This window comes from Octopus bimaculoides, chromosome 1 (assembly GCF_046866305.1).
Source record: "Octopus bimaculoides isolate indiv1 chromosome 1, ASM4686630v1, whole genome shotgun sequence".
Taxonomy (NCBI): domain Eukaryota; kingdom Metazoa; phylum Mollusca; class Cephalopoda; order Octopoda; family Octopodidae; genus Octopus; species Octopus bimaculoides.
In genome coordinates this window covers 63,501,336-63,514,691 of record NC_142928.1, presented here as the reverse complement: position 1 = coordinate 63,514,691, position 13,356 = coordinate 63,501,336, and the positions used below count along the sequence as shown (strand labels likewise).

The 13,356-nt window shown below is 35.7% G+C and overlaps 1 protein-coding gene across 1 annotated transcript in view; it reads right to left on the bottom strand.

Annotated features, from left to right (window-relative positions):
• The window catches only part of LOC106883319 (uncharacterized), a 77,711-nt gene extending 70,825 nt beyond the window's left edge, over positions 1-6,886 (bottom strand). Inside the window, exon 1 of the mRNA XM_089358401.1 lies at positions 6,706-6,886. Within this exon, the coding sequence (XP_089214527.1) occupies positions 6,706-6,808 (103 nt within the window). The 5' untranslated portion in view covers positions 6,809-6,886. The remainder of the gene's footprint in view (positions 1-6,705) is intronic.
• Between the last annotated feature and the right edge of the window lie 6,470 nt (positions 6,887-13,356).

The window sequence follows — 13,356 nt, the reverse complement described above, 5'->3', positions numbered from 1 at the left end:
GGAGTGCCAACAACAACAACATATATCTGTATAAATATACATACACATATGTAAGTTTTAGTGAATAGTTTCATTTTGTTTGCATGAGAGTAGGTGACACACTTTCTTATAAAGATCTCAAATTTAGAAAATCAGTCATCCATAAAATCTGAACAGAAACACTTGCCTGAGCAAACAAATGAATAAGACTGCCAAGCAGAGATCAGCTACACTTATTTTGCCTTCAGATAGTATAGATGGGACAATAATACTTACACATAAATTTAAATTCTAATTACATAAAATTTAAGGGCCCACTTCATCAAATATGTTACTACTGCAAAAAAGGCACAGTCACTTTTCAATGTTGATCCTTTAGATTTTAAACTAGTCATACCTGTCCCAGGTTTGGCCTCTAACATCTAGGCTACAATGTCATTCTAAAAATAAATAATCACATGATCAAAATGTTGCAGTTATGAGATAATGCACAATTAATTCAAAACAATGACAAGCATTACAGTTGACTGAACAATCTGAATGCTAAAGGGTTTAAACATAGGCATTAAGACCCCAGAATAAATTTCAGAACATTTTCAGCCTCAGAAATTATATCCTTTTTATCATCATCATTGTTTAATGTCTGCCTTCAATGCTGGCATGGGTGGGACAGTTTGACAGGAGCCAGCCAGACAGAAGCCTGTACCAGATTTTTGTGACTGTTTTGGCAGGATTTTTACAGCTGGATGCCCTTCCTAATACCAACCACTCAGTAGAGTGGAGTTAGTGCTTTTTATGTGGCACAAGCACAGGTGAGGTCAGTTTTGGCAAGTTTTTTTATGGCTGGATGCCCTTCCAAACGCCAACCACTTTACAGTGTGGACTGGATGCTTTTTAAGTGGCACCTGCATGGACAAGGTCACCAAGTAACTTGCAAGACAAAAATCATATATATTTGAAAAGGTTTTAAAAAGAATTTTGTGATATTATCACAATATTTCCAAAAAATTTTTTCTAAAACAAAAACTATTGGTTATATAGAAAAAAGAAATGAAAGAAAAAAAAGAATAAAAGTAGATTGAAGTTTTTGGAAGGAAGTTTTCATAGTGCGTTAAGTTTTTCAAACACACATGTTATGGGGTATTTAAAGTAATTAATAGTTTTTTTATTTTAAGAAAATCTTTCTTCAAATATATCATCATCATCATCATCATTTAACGTCCATTGTCCATGCTGGCATGGGTTATGTATTCTTTTATTCTTTTATTTGTTTCAGTCATTTGACTGCGGCCATGCTGGAGCACCGCCTATATATTTTATATATTTTAGGGAGTTAAAAGTTATGGCCAGTCATAGACTGACCATTGGTTTTGTGCTACTATTCAAATGCTTTAGAGTGTACTTTTTCAGATATAAGAGCTACTGATGATATAAAGAAGGAATGTTAATCACCATCTAAACATGGGTGTGATTGAGAAGACCCAGCAAGTAAAGTGAGATCACAGCCATCATATATTCCATCTTTAAAAAAAAATATTCATCTTTTGCTGTGATAAATTGTCCGAATGCTTCAATTACCTCTTCTCTATTTAAAAATGTTTTATTGCTTATGAAAAGCTCAAAATGCTTAAATGAGTGATGATCAGTAAGAGAGATATCAGGGGAATAAGGAGGATGCTGCAAAATCTCATAATTCAGGCTTTGCAACTTTTGAACTGAAGCTTGAGGAGTGTGAGGACGTGCATTGTCATGGAGCAAAATTGGGCCATCTCTATTCACTAGTCTGGGTTGCTTCTTTTTCAAATTCTCATGCATACAATCAATTTCCTGGCAGCACGATGTTGCTGTTGCTGTTTTTCCTTGTTGCAAAAACGAATAATGAATAACTCCCTTCGCAGACCACCATACAGTGACCACTAAATTTTTAGGATGCAATGGTAGGTTTGGGTAGTGTTTAGGTAACTCTCCTGCATCTAATCACTGTCCTCTTCTCCTGCTGTTGTCAAAGAGTATCCATTTCTTATCACAAGTAATGATTTGATGCAAAAATGGTCTTTTTCCAGTTGAGAAAGCAATAAGGAATACACTTTGAGGTGTCTGTTTTTTTTTAATCTTGTTCAGCTGATGTGAAACAAACCTATCCATTTGACTTTTCCAATTTTCCACAGGTATCCAAAAACAGTTGTGCGAGATGTTTGGAATTCTGATGAAAGTTTTCAACCCTTTGTTCTTGGATTTTGTTCAACGAAAGCATTAAATCCATCATGCCGAATAACTGATTTTGGCCTGCCCCTTGGTTTATTTTCAAGGCTATCATCTCCTGAATGAGAGCTTTGGAACCATCTCTGAACAGTTCTGATGTCAACAAAGTCATTACCAAAGGCCCACTTGATATTCTGTAGAGCTTTTACGGCAGAGTGACCCAGTTTGTACTCATATGAGAAAATCATTCAACATAGTTTGGTTGTTATCATTTTCATAAGGTCTGTGGGTACAAATTTTGTATACCAATATTGTTGGGAAATAAAAAGACTAAATGCAAGGTATACATAATTGAGTTTTTAGATGACTGAAATAACAAGTAATTAAAAATGCGACATTTCATGTGAAACAACCTAATATGAAGAATTAAAATTTTCTTAAATTAAAAATGATTAATTATACAAAGAAATCTTTAAAAACAGAAAATACACACAAACCTACCGGAAGGAATTTTTTTTATTAAACGCTTTTTGCTATTTACAGCTTTACAAACACAAGTATTACAAGGTAATCCTTATAGACTTCTATAAAATGGTATAAAGATAAAAACTGTATAAAATGATATAAAAACACAAAAACTTCCATCAGGTTTGCATTTCCTTTTTTTTTTTTAAAGATTTTTTTAAACATAATTAATAATTTTCAATATAATTTTCAATCTTAGGTGATGTTGCCAGTGTCAGGCTACTGTCAGTGTCATGTAAATGGCACTTGTGAAATCATAGCCTTGACCATTATCGATGTCATGTAAATGACACCCATGCTAGTGGCATGTAAAAAGCACCCATTACACTCTCACAATGGTTGGTGTTAGGAACAGCATCCCGTCATAGAAACTATGCCAAATCACACTGGGACCTGGTGCAGCTCTCTGGTTTACCAGTTCCAGTCAAAACATCTAACCCATGCCAGCATGGAAAGCAGATGTTAAATGATAATGACGATGATGGTGATACTGTAATTGTATCAAAAAACTTTTCTAAAAATATTTTCAAATATATGCAAGTAAGTGTGTATACATGTGTGTAAGGGAAAATGTGCATGTGTGTACGAGTGTGTACATATGGTTAGGTACATCAAAGTATGTGAGTATATAGATACAAATCTCAATATACATATGTATACCCATGTAACATACACAGTTATATGTATATATGTATATACCTATATATTTTTCTGTCTACATGTATTTGTATAAGTTCTAAACATCTTAGGTGATGTGCATACAAATAAACTAGCTCATCATAAAACTATCAGCACCTTACAAGTGAACTCAGCACAGATAAACCATTAGATAAGAAAAAAAAAAGATATATATAAAGGCACATTTTAACTCTTTAGCTTTCAGATTTCTCTGTCAAATATGGCACTCCATCGCTTACAACAATGAGGATTCTGGTTGATCCAATCAATAGAACAGTCTACTTGTGAAATTAATGTGCAAGTGGTTGAGCACTCCACAGACATGTGTACCCTAAACGTAGTTCTCGGGGATATTCAGTGTACCCTTAATATAGTTCTCGGGGATATTCAGAATGTGACAAGGCTAGCCCTTTGAAATACAGGTACTACTCAATTTTGCTAGCTGAGTGGACTGGAGCAACACAGAATAAAGTGTCTTGCTCAAGGACACACTGCGTCGCTGGGAATTGAACTCCTGACCTTATGATTGAGAGCCGAATACCCTAACCATTAAACCATGCACCTTCACTCTGTCAAATATAAAATTTATTCGTTCATATTGTTTTGAGTTAATCATGCATTATCTCCATAGCTTTGAACTTTTGATGATGTGATTCTTTAATTCTAGAATGACATTGTAGGGTAGGTTTGAAAAGTTGGATTTGGTCAGTTTGAACATAAAACAGGTAGAATATTTGGGCCAGATATGGCCAGTTTAAATGCTAAAGGGTTAAACATTCTAATTTATTCCTCCTGGTAGAATATATATATATGTATTTATAATAATACAGATTTAATCAAAAGATTAAATGTGGTACTTAAAATGTTTGAGGCACCAGAATTTGGTAGGGTAAAAACCAAAAACAAAATCAAGAGATTTGGTGAATAAAATTTGAAGAAAAGCAACAAAATTCAATAGGTTATAGCAGTACGTACGTTTCATACAAGCTCCACTAGACTGTTGAATGGCAGCATAGTCAAGATGGTATGTTTTCTTCTCTTACTCTTTTTTGCACACATCTACAAAATGACTTTCTAAAATGAAATTCCTTTATGCAGCTGAGGAATACATTTTCATTGTACATTCTATGTAGTGTTCTCACTACATGAATAAATGTACGTACTGCAATAACCTATTGAATTTTTGTTGCTTTTCTTCAAATATATAATATATTTATATGTATGTCCATGAATGAATAATATAGATGATTCAACAGGATCTGATGAGTTGGAGGATTGTGTCATACTTGACATAGTTTCTATAGCTGAATGCTTTTCTTAATGCCAACTGCTTCACATAGTATATACTAAGTGCTATTTTCATGACACCAACTATAGTGTGGATTGCCTTACAACTTGGGTGGTTTAGGGCTTCAAGTAGCTTCAACAACTAAAGTAAAATAGGAGACAGTACAATGATTCTAAGATGAGGGAAGATAAGATGAGAGGAATAGATTTATAGCTGTGACAGGGTTACAAGGGAGAGAGTAAGGGCACTAACTGAGAGAGGGATTGATGCAGGGAACAGGGAAAGAGAAGGGATTTGTGTCAATGGTTGAGAAAAGGAAGACAGAGGGGAAGATGATAGGGTAGGTTGTGTATGGGGTTCTAGCACTCCTTTCCATTCATTTTCATAGAGAACTAGACTGACTCATTAATGCTACTTACTAATTTAAATAATCTTGTAAGATCTTCCTTACTTCTGTTCCAAAATATAAAATAGACATACAAGAATATTTTTGAGTTTTCTTTTAAATAGGCTTGAAAATGCTGATCAAAAGTAATCCCAAAACAAGCACAGATGTTTTTCTTCAAGAATCTCATTACTAGTGTTGCAAATATGGGTGCAATCATCATGACCATTGGTTGTCCCTTTTATTTGAAGTTAACACTGGTTATCAAAGAAGAAGTAGTCATTTTCTAGCACCAATTATAATCCTTCTTTTGAGAATCTTTCCTGAATTTGGTGTGGTTATTTACCGATCCAGGATTCTACTGCTTCTCACTATAATTCATAGGGAAGATTTGTGTTGAGGCTAGTCATGTTGAAACTAATCAGGATCGTCTCTATATTCACTTGCTCTGTAATCTGGCTTGGGAAGTCGATGTCATCTCTGATGAAACTTGGAACCAATTTGTGCAATGGTTTTAAAATTGTCAAATGAATTGCTCAACTGATAAGTATTTGACATAACTTTAAATCACACGGTTTGGAAAAGTTTATATAAGGGGTATGAGTGTCCTTTAAACTATTACGCATTTCTTTAATTTTATGAATTTTCAGTGCATAAAAGTTACTTATTTTTACTTTAAAATTCATAAGGTAATCCATCTCCTTTTCTGTTTAATTATTTTTGAACTTGTTAATTAATTTACCAATTTTGTTCGTTGTTTATTTATCTAAATTGATTTCTGCCATTTGGCCGGCACGTAAACACCCACTACACACTCGGGGTGGTTGGCGTTAGGAAGGGCATCCAGCTGTAGAAACTCTGCCAGATCAGATTGGAGCCTGGTGCAGCCTTCTGGCTTGCCAGTCTTCAGTCAAATCGTCCAACCCATGCTAGCATGGAAAACGGACGTTAAATGATGGTGATGATGATGATGATGATGATGATGATGATGTTGGTCATTTAGTTGTTCAAAACCATTTACGATTATATCGGAATTTTTTGTGAAAACTTCAAAAATTTTAAGTTTCATTGTGATGTGTATCAGTATGTATATGCGCCAAACCACTTTTTTTTTCGTATTAAATTCCGATATAATCGTAATTTATACACTCTAAAAGATATTTGTAGAAAAATTCATTAAAAAATACCCATTTTTCTGAAAGTTATGAGGAAACGAAGCCGATTCAGGTGAATTTTCCGAAACTTCTCTCCCCACCTACGGAAAAATGTTTTCGCGACGAATTCTGATATAATTGGAATCTACACCATCTGAGGTGTATTTGCAGAAAATTTCATCATAAAATATTCATATTTCTGGGTGTTATAAGGAAATAAACGTCAGGGGGTGAGGGCACTTGTATAGGTATGCCAGCTGTTCATATAAGAAAGAGTGACACAACAACTTGCGTAATTCAAAGGAGTATCAGCAACAAAATATCGCTCAAATCGTGCCCACCTTGAGAGAGGAAAAGACGAATTAACAACAGTTTTATATACTCCCTAAAAAGGGCGGAACAATCACTAGAATGCTTTCGATCATAGATCGATACACTGATATACACTGAAAAAAAAAAAATAATAAATAAATAAATAAAATAAAGATTTCAACTTGCCCTGAGTTCTGGCGGTAAATCTTGCGATTCTCCAGAGAGTTGTTTAGCCATTTTCAAGGCATTATCTACGGACATAGCATTCGATTTCACCTGAGCCATAATGTAAAGTTGTTGGTCATTTGTTAAAACTGCAACACGGTCCTTTTCATCCGCAAAGACGACTCTCTTCTTTTCCTGCTGCATTATAAAATGTTGGGTTTTCAATTACAATTAAAGTGGAAGATTTTCAATCAAGAATGAATTTAAAACGCCAGTCAATTAAAGCATAATAGTGTTCAACGAATGTGTAAGAGAGAATACATTTAAGGTTACACAAACGTTTGTTGTTATTTCCCAAACAATTTTCCTTTAATATTCATAGGTTAAGTAGGATATACACTAATTTCTGATTGGTTAATCTCTATTACATACATACATACGTTGTGTGTTTGTGTGTGTATGTGTATAATGTGTGTGTGTATATATATATATACATATATTTGATATAATTTATAATATCTATATATATAAAAATATAAACATATTTTATATCATAAATGTATACATTATATTCTATACATACACGCACACACTTGCACACATACATACATACATACATACACACACACACACACACACACACACACACATATACAGGGTGTCCACAAAGTCTGGGTACATAGGGATTAACACATACTTTAAGAAATTAGTATTTCTTATATTTAATCATTTATGCTATGATTTTATTTACTCCATGTACCCAGACCTTGTGGACACCCTGTATATATATATATATATATATATATATATATATATATATATATACTTTATTTAAAAGCAGCAGAAATATAACAAAAAAACCGTTACTCTGAGTTTCACGTTCCCGTTCATCGGACATTCTGCTGCTTTTAAATAAAGCATATTACTCTACCTCTGGTATTTGAGTACTCTTTTTTCCACCTTGTTGCACATTTCATGTGCTTACTCCGGTATATATATATATATATATATATATATATCATCGTTTAACGTCCGTTTTCCATGCTGGCATAGGTTGGACGGTTTGACTGGGGACTGACAAGCCAGTAAGCTGCGCCAGGCTCCAATCTGATCTGGCAAGTCTGCTACAGCTAGATGCCCTTCCTAACGCCAACTACTTCAAGAGTGTAGTGGGTGCTTTTTACGTGTCACCAGCACAGGGAGCCAGTCAGGCGGCACTGGCAAGGACCCATGCTTGAATGGTGCTTATTACTTGCCATCTTTACGGGTGCTAGTCAGGCAGCACTGGCATTGGTTACAACTACAATTTCCATTTTCATTTCGATCTTGATTTGCTTGTGATTTTGATTTTTAATTTTACTTGACTCAATAGGTCTTCTCAAGTGCAGTTTATCACCCAATAATTCAAAGTTACTTTTAAATGGGCTGGTTATGCAACACTGGTATAGGCATGGGTTGGACGGTTTGACCAGGGCTGACAAGCTGGAAGGCTGCACCAGACTCCAGTCTGATTTGGCATGGTGTCTACGGCTGGATGCCCTTCCTAACGCCAACCACTCTGAGAGTGTAATGGGTGCTTATGATGTGTCCCCGGCATGGGTTCCATTTGCATGACACTGGTATCTGCCACAACTGTGAATTTACTTGGCTTGATGGGTCTTCTTCTCAAGCACGATAATGTCAAAGGCATCGGTCATTGCCTCTGTGAGGCCCAACACTCTAAAGGAGCTTTTCATGTACCAATGGCATCAGCCGTTTTGCTTCAGTGTGGCCCAACGCTTGAAAGGGGCCTTTTATGTGACACCGACATGGGTGCCAGTTACGTGACACTAGCATTACCCACAGCTACAATATCACTTGGCTTAGCAGGTTTTCTCAAGCACAGCATACCACCAAAGGTCTCGGTCAGCAGGCATTGCCTCTGTGAGGCCCAAAATTCGAAGATCATGCTTCACCACCTTGTCCCATGTTTTCCTGGGTCTACCTCTTCCACATATTCCCTCCACTGTTAGAGATCAGCACTTCTTTATGCAACTGTCCGTGTCCATACGCATCACATGACCATACCAGTGCAGTCGTTTCTCTTGCACACCACATCTGATGCCTTATATGCCCAACTTTTTTCTCAAGATTTAAACCAGCAACAGCACTTTAGGGGCTAAAGCCCGAGTATAGAGGGCAGATAGGCACTTTAACAGTAATAAAAAAAACGATAGGAACAAGCATGGCTGTGAAGGTAAGACAACTATGTGGTCTTGTGTTCAATTCCATTGTGCAGCGCCTTGGGCAAGTTTTTTCTTTATTATAGTTCTGAGCTGACCAAAGCCTTGAGAATTGGTTTGATAGAATGGAAACTGAAAGAAGTCTGTAATGTTTGTGTGACTTTGTGTGTCTGTGTTTCTCATCATCGCTTCTTGTCAACTGGTGCTGGTTCATTCATGATTCCATAATTCAGCATTTTGGCAAAAGTGACCAACAAAACAAGTACCAGATTTCATTTACTGCCCCACTCAAAAACAAAAAAACAAAAAAAAGGGTAAAATTTGTTCTGCTAAAATCCCCCAAGGTGGTGACCCAGCATGGCCGCAGTCCAACAACTGAAACAAGTAAAAGATAAAAGATTAAAGATGTTAGGATGTGTTCTGATAAGTGACTGCTGTTTCTAGCATGCTCAGTCATGATGAAAGGCGCCCTTCCCTGATGGTTTACTCTGTTAGAGAGTATGATGGTGGTGGTGGGACAGACGGACGGAGAGAGAGAGAGAGAGAAGTTAGTGCTTAGTTAGACCTGTAACGGTGGTATAGTTAGAGAGGGGGCATGGTTGTGTCCCTAGAGAGATGATAAGTGATGCTACTGTTGTTTAGCCCCAGGTCAGCCTATGTCCTGTCTCTGCACATTCCACCTATTTAAATCAATTAAGTTAAAACCTTCAAAAATCATTCCGAGGGGGGTGGGGGAACAGTGACTGGGTCGGTAGGAGTTGGGTGAAGGTGAAATATTGATACAGAGATTTTTTTACCATCCAACCTCCTTACCACACATACACAATACTTGTTGGACATCAAATATTATCATCACAAGTAGGCCAGTACTAACACTATAAAAGAATCATAACCATCAACACCATCACCACTGCCATCATAAGTGCTACCACCGTTATCCTCAGTACAATCATTATCGCCACCACCGTCATCAGTACAATCACCACCACCACCACCATCAGTACAACCACCACCACCACCACCATATATATATATATATATATACACATATTCTTTTGTTCTTTTATTTGTTTCAGTCATTTGACTGCAGCCAAGCTGGAGCACTACCTTTAGTTGAAGAAACTGACTCCAGGTTATCCCTCAGGTTGGATAACCATGTATTTCCTTTGTGGCAGTGCACCTGTTTCTGTATTCATTCCTGATCTCTCCCACCCCCCACCCCCAGCTGGATAATCTGGTACCTCCTCTATAGCAAGACACCTGTTTCTTGTCTTGTAAGTTACTTGGAGACCCTGTCAGTGCAGGCGCCACTCAAAAGCACCCAGTCCACACAGTAAAGTGGTTGGCATTTGGAAGGGCATCCAGCTGTAAAAACCTTGCCAAAACTGACCTCACTTGTGCCACATAAAAGGCACTAAGTCCACTCTGCTGAGTGGTTGGTGTTAGGAAGGGCATCCAGCTGTAAATTTCCTGCCAAAGCAGTTGCAGAAGTCTGGTGCAGGCTTCTGCCTGGCTGGCTCCTGATAATTAATCTCTTTGATTCTTTAGATGTGCTGGCCTCCTGATAATTAATCGATATTAATTAATATATGATTAATTACCATATTTTATGATAATGTATTACCCATTGCCAATCTCTCATACTGAATATATACGACGCAGTAAATATTTTCTGCAGATATATTCCTGGAATTAGCGTGCCAAAACGAAGACTTTTGAATTTCACCATTAAGCTATAATTAGCAGAACCATATACACGCGCACCCATGGCGGTGGGCTACTTTGTATACGATTCTGATGATTGCGGTTACATTACAGATCGGGCTGAAGAGGAATGGACAATCAGTAAGATTTGTTAAATCCGAAACCGGTACCTGTTTAATAGTGTTTTTTTAGGTGATTTTAAATGTCTTGCCCGCTTACGTTTTGGTATACTGCTATATTTCATGCTGAGAGCAATTTAGGTCTTAATAGACACAAGATGTGATCTATTTCTAGCACATTAATTGTCCACGTTAGTGGTCAACGTTATTTAAAAATATATATATATATATATATATATGATAGATCGCTAGCCACTACACATTCTTTTTTTTTTTCTGTGTTCCTTTCTGTGGAAGAGCGTAGGTTCGAAATGTTAGACTTTTTCACTTCCCGAGTGTTATTCTAATACATCTGTTTGTTGTCTACACCTCCTGTCTTCATCTTTTGTTTTTTTTGTGAATTCTCCCTATATATATATATATATATATATATATATATATATATATACAGAGATGTACTTGCATAGCAAGTGACCTGATCTGAGATTGTGTGCTGGAACGAAAACAATTGCAGCATGGAAGGTGTTTATAAGCCATTTAAAATAACACACAAAAGCCGTCAGATTCACTTCAGCATTTAAATTTAATTTGTCAAAATATTTTCGTTGCTTTGAGACTGCGACCTGTTCACTGACAAAATTCTGTGCTGCATCTCAGAATTTTGTCAGTGAGCAGGTCGCAGTCTCAAAGCAACGAAAATATTTTGACAAATTAAATTTAAATGTTGAAGTGAATCTGACGGCTTTTGTGTGTTATTTTAAATGGCTTATAAACACCTTCCACGCTGCAATTGTTTATATATATATTTACATATGTACCACTAAGAATTACTCTGCCCTTACATTTCATTTTATGATTTTTTTAATTTTAGCCATATCTGTATAATCTTATATAGTTTAGAATCCTCCTGATGACTATTTAATTAAATTAAACTTTTATTATTTTCTGCTCCAACTTTTAGGCCTTCACTGCCACTATTAGAGCTTTCCCTCCTTTTCTACTTCTTTGTCCTTTTCTGTTCTTATTTGTATCTCTTTCTCCCTGCCTAAACACACCAGAGTCACAAAATTTGTCTCCCCACAACATACAGCATAAAGATCCTCATTATTTGATTCTGGACAATTGTCTAGTTATCTATTTAATAGATTTTTCACTTTCAGTTGCTGCCAGCTAATGCTGTTTGGTGGTCAAATACATTTTCACCCATCAGATGAATTTTGGTAGCCAAGATAAACTGCCAAAACAAACCGATTTACTATATACAAGCCCTGCCCACTTTATCCATGTTGGTTAGACTCTTCTTCTTCTTCTGCTCGTTTTCCTCCCCTCCTTCACTTTCTCCTTCTTATTCTTATGTGTATCCATCCTCTTGTTTCCCCCACCCCACATAATATCTACCCCGCTTACTTATCCCATATCCACACTTTTATTTTAAAAAATTTTTTTGTTTCCTCTCAATATATTCTTAACAACAAAGTCTGAAGGATGTACAATGTAATGAAACACCTTTGATGCAAATCTAATGAAGTGCCTCTTTAATATCTAAAACTGCAAACATTATATGATTTTCCATTTAGAATTTTTGTATAAACTGGCATTGCAAACAAAGATGGCACAGAAGCAATTGTAACTTATAATTAAAGATGTGTTAACGAATTTTCTTTGTCTTCTTCTTCTTTTCACTGGGTTATTTAATCTTTGCCAAACCCATTTTATGGTATAGTTGTCATGAAACTTGAAATTTCTTCACCTGAAGAATTCCAGCTTTGGCCTGGAACCTAACAGTGTTGTTAGCCCAGTATTCAGGTTGAGTACTTCTTTGGAAATACTCCAACTTCACACCCTACCTGACCTTAGACATTATATATTATAAATTCAAATTACAATAAACGTTAACAAACAAACGAAGTTTGCTTTTAGAAGCATTGAGATGTCTTAAAAAGTTAAAGGAGTGATTTTGAATTCTCAATCGCAGGATAATGCTAATAATATAGCCTGAACAGGATAAACTACCCCTATTTTGCAGGAAAAAGTGTAGGCGATTGAGAATTATATATTATATATATACACACACACACACACAAAAATATATAGACGTACATACATACACACACACACATATATATATATATATATATATATATATATATATATATATATATATATATATATTCTGTTGTGTTTGGGGAGAGTCATTTTCTTATTGTGCCTTAAAATTTAACACACTCACCGTTAAAATTTCCACTTATTTCTTATTTTTATTTTCCTAAAATTTTCGTTGCATCTTGCAACCTTTTCAAGAGTCAAGACCATTGAAAAGATTGCAAGACACAACGAAAATTTTAGGAAAATAAAAATAAGAAATAAGTGGAAATTTTAACGGTGAGTGTGTTAAATTTTAAGGCACAATAAGAAATTGACTCTCCCCAGACACAATAGAATATGCTTCAACACACGAAATCACATAAAAAATCTTGCAAACCAAATCCAAAAACGAAATATATATATATATATATATATATATATATATATATATATATATATATATATATAATGTAAAATAGTGTACATTTAAACACAAGAGAAGGCAGCTTTACACAAGAAGCAGTCAAAATGACCAAAA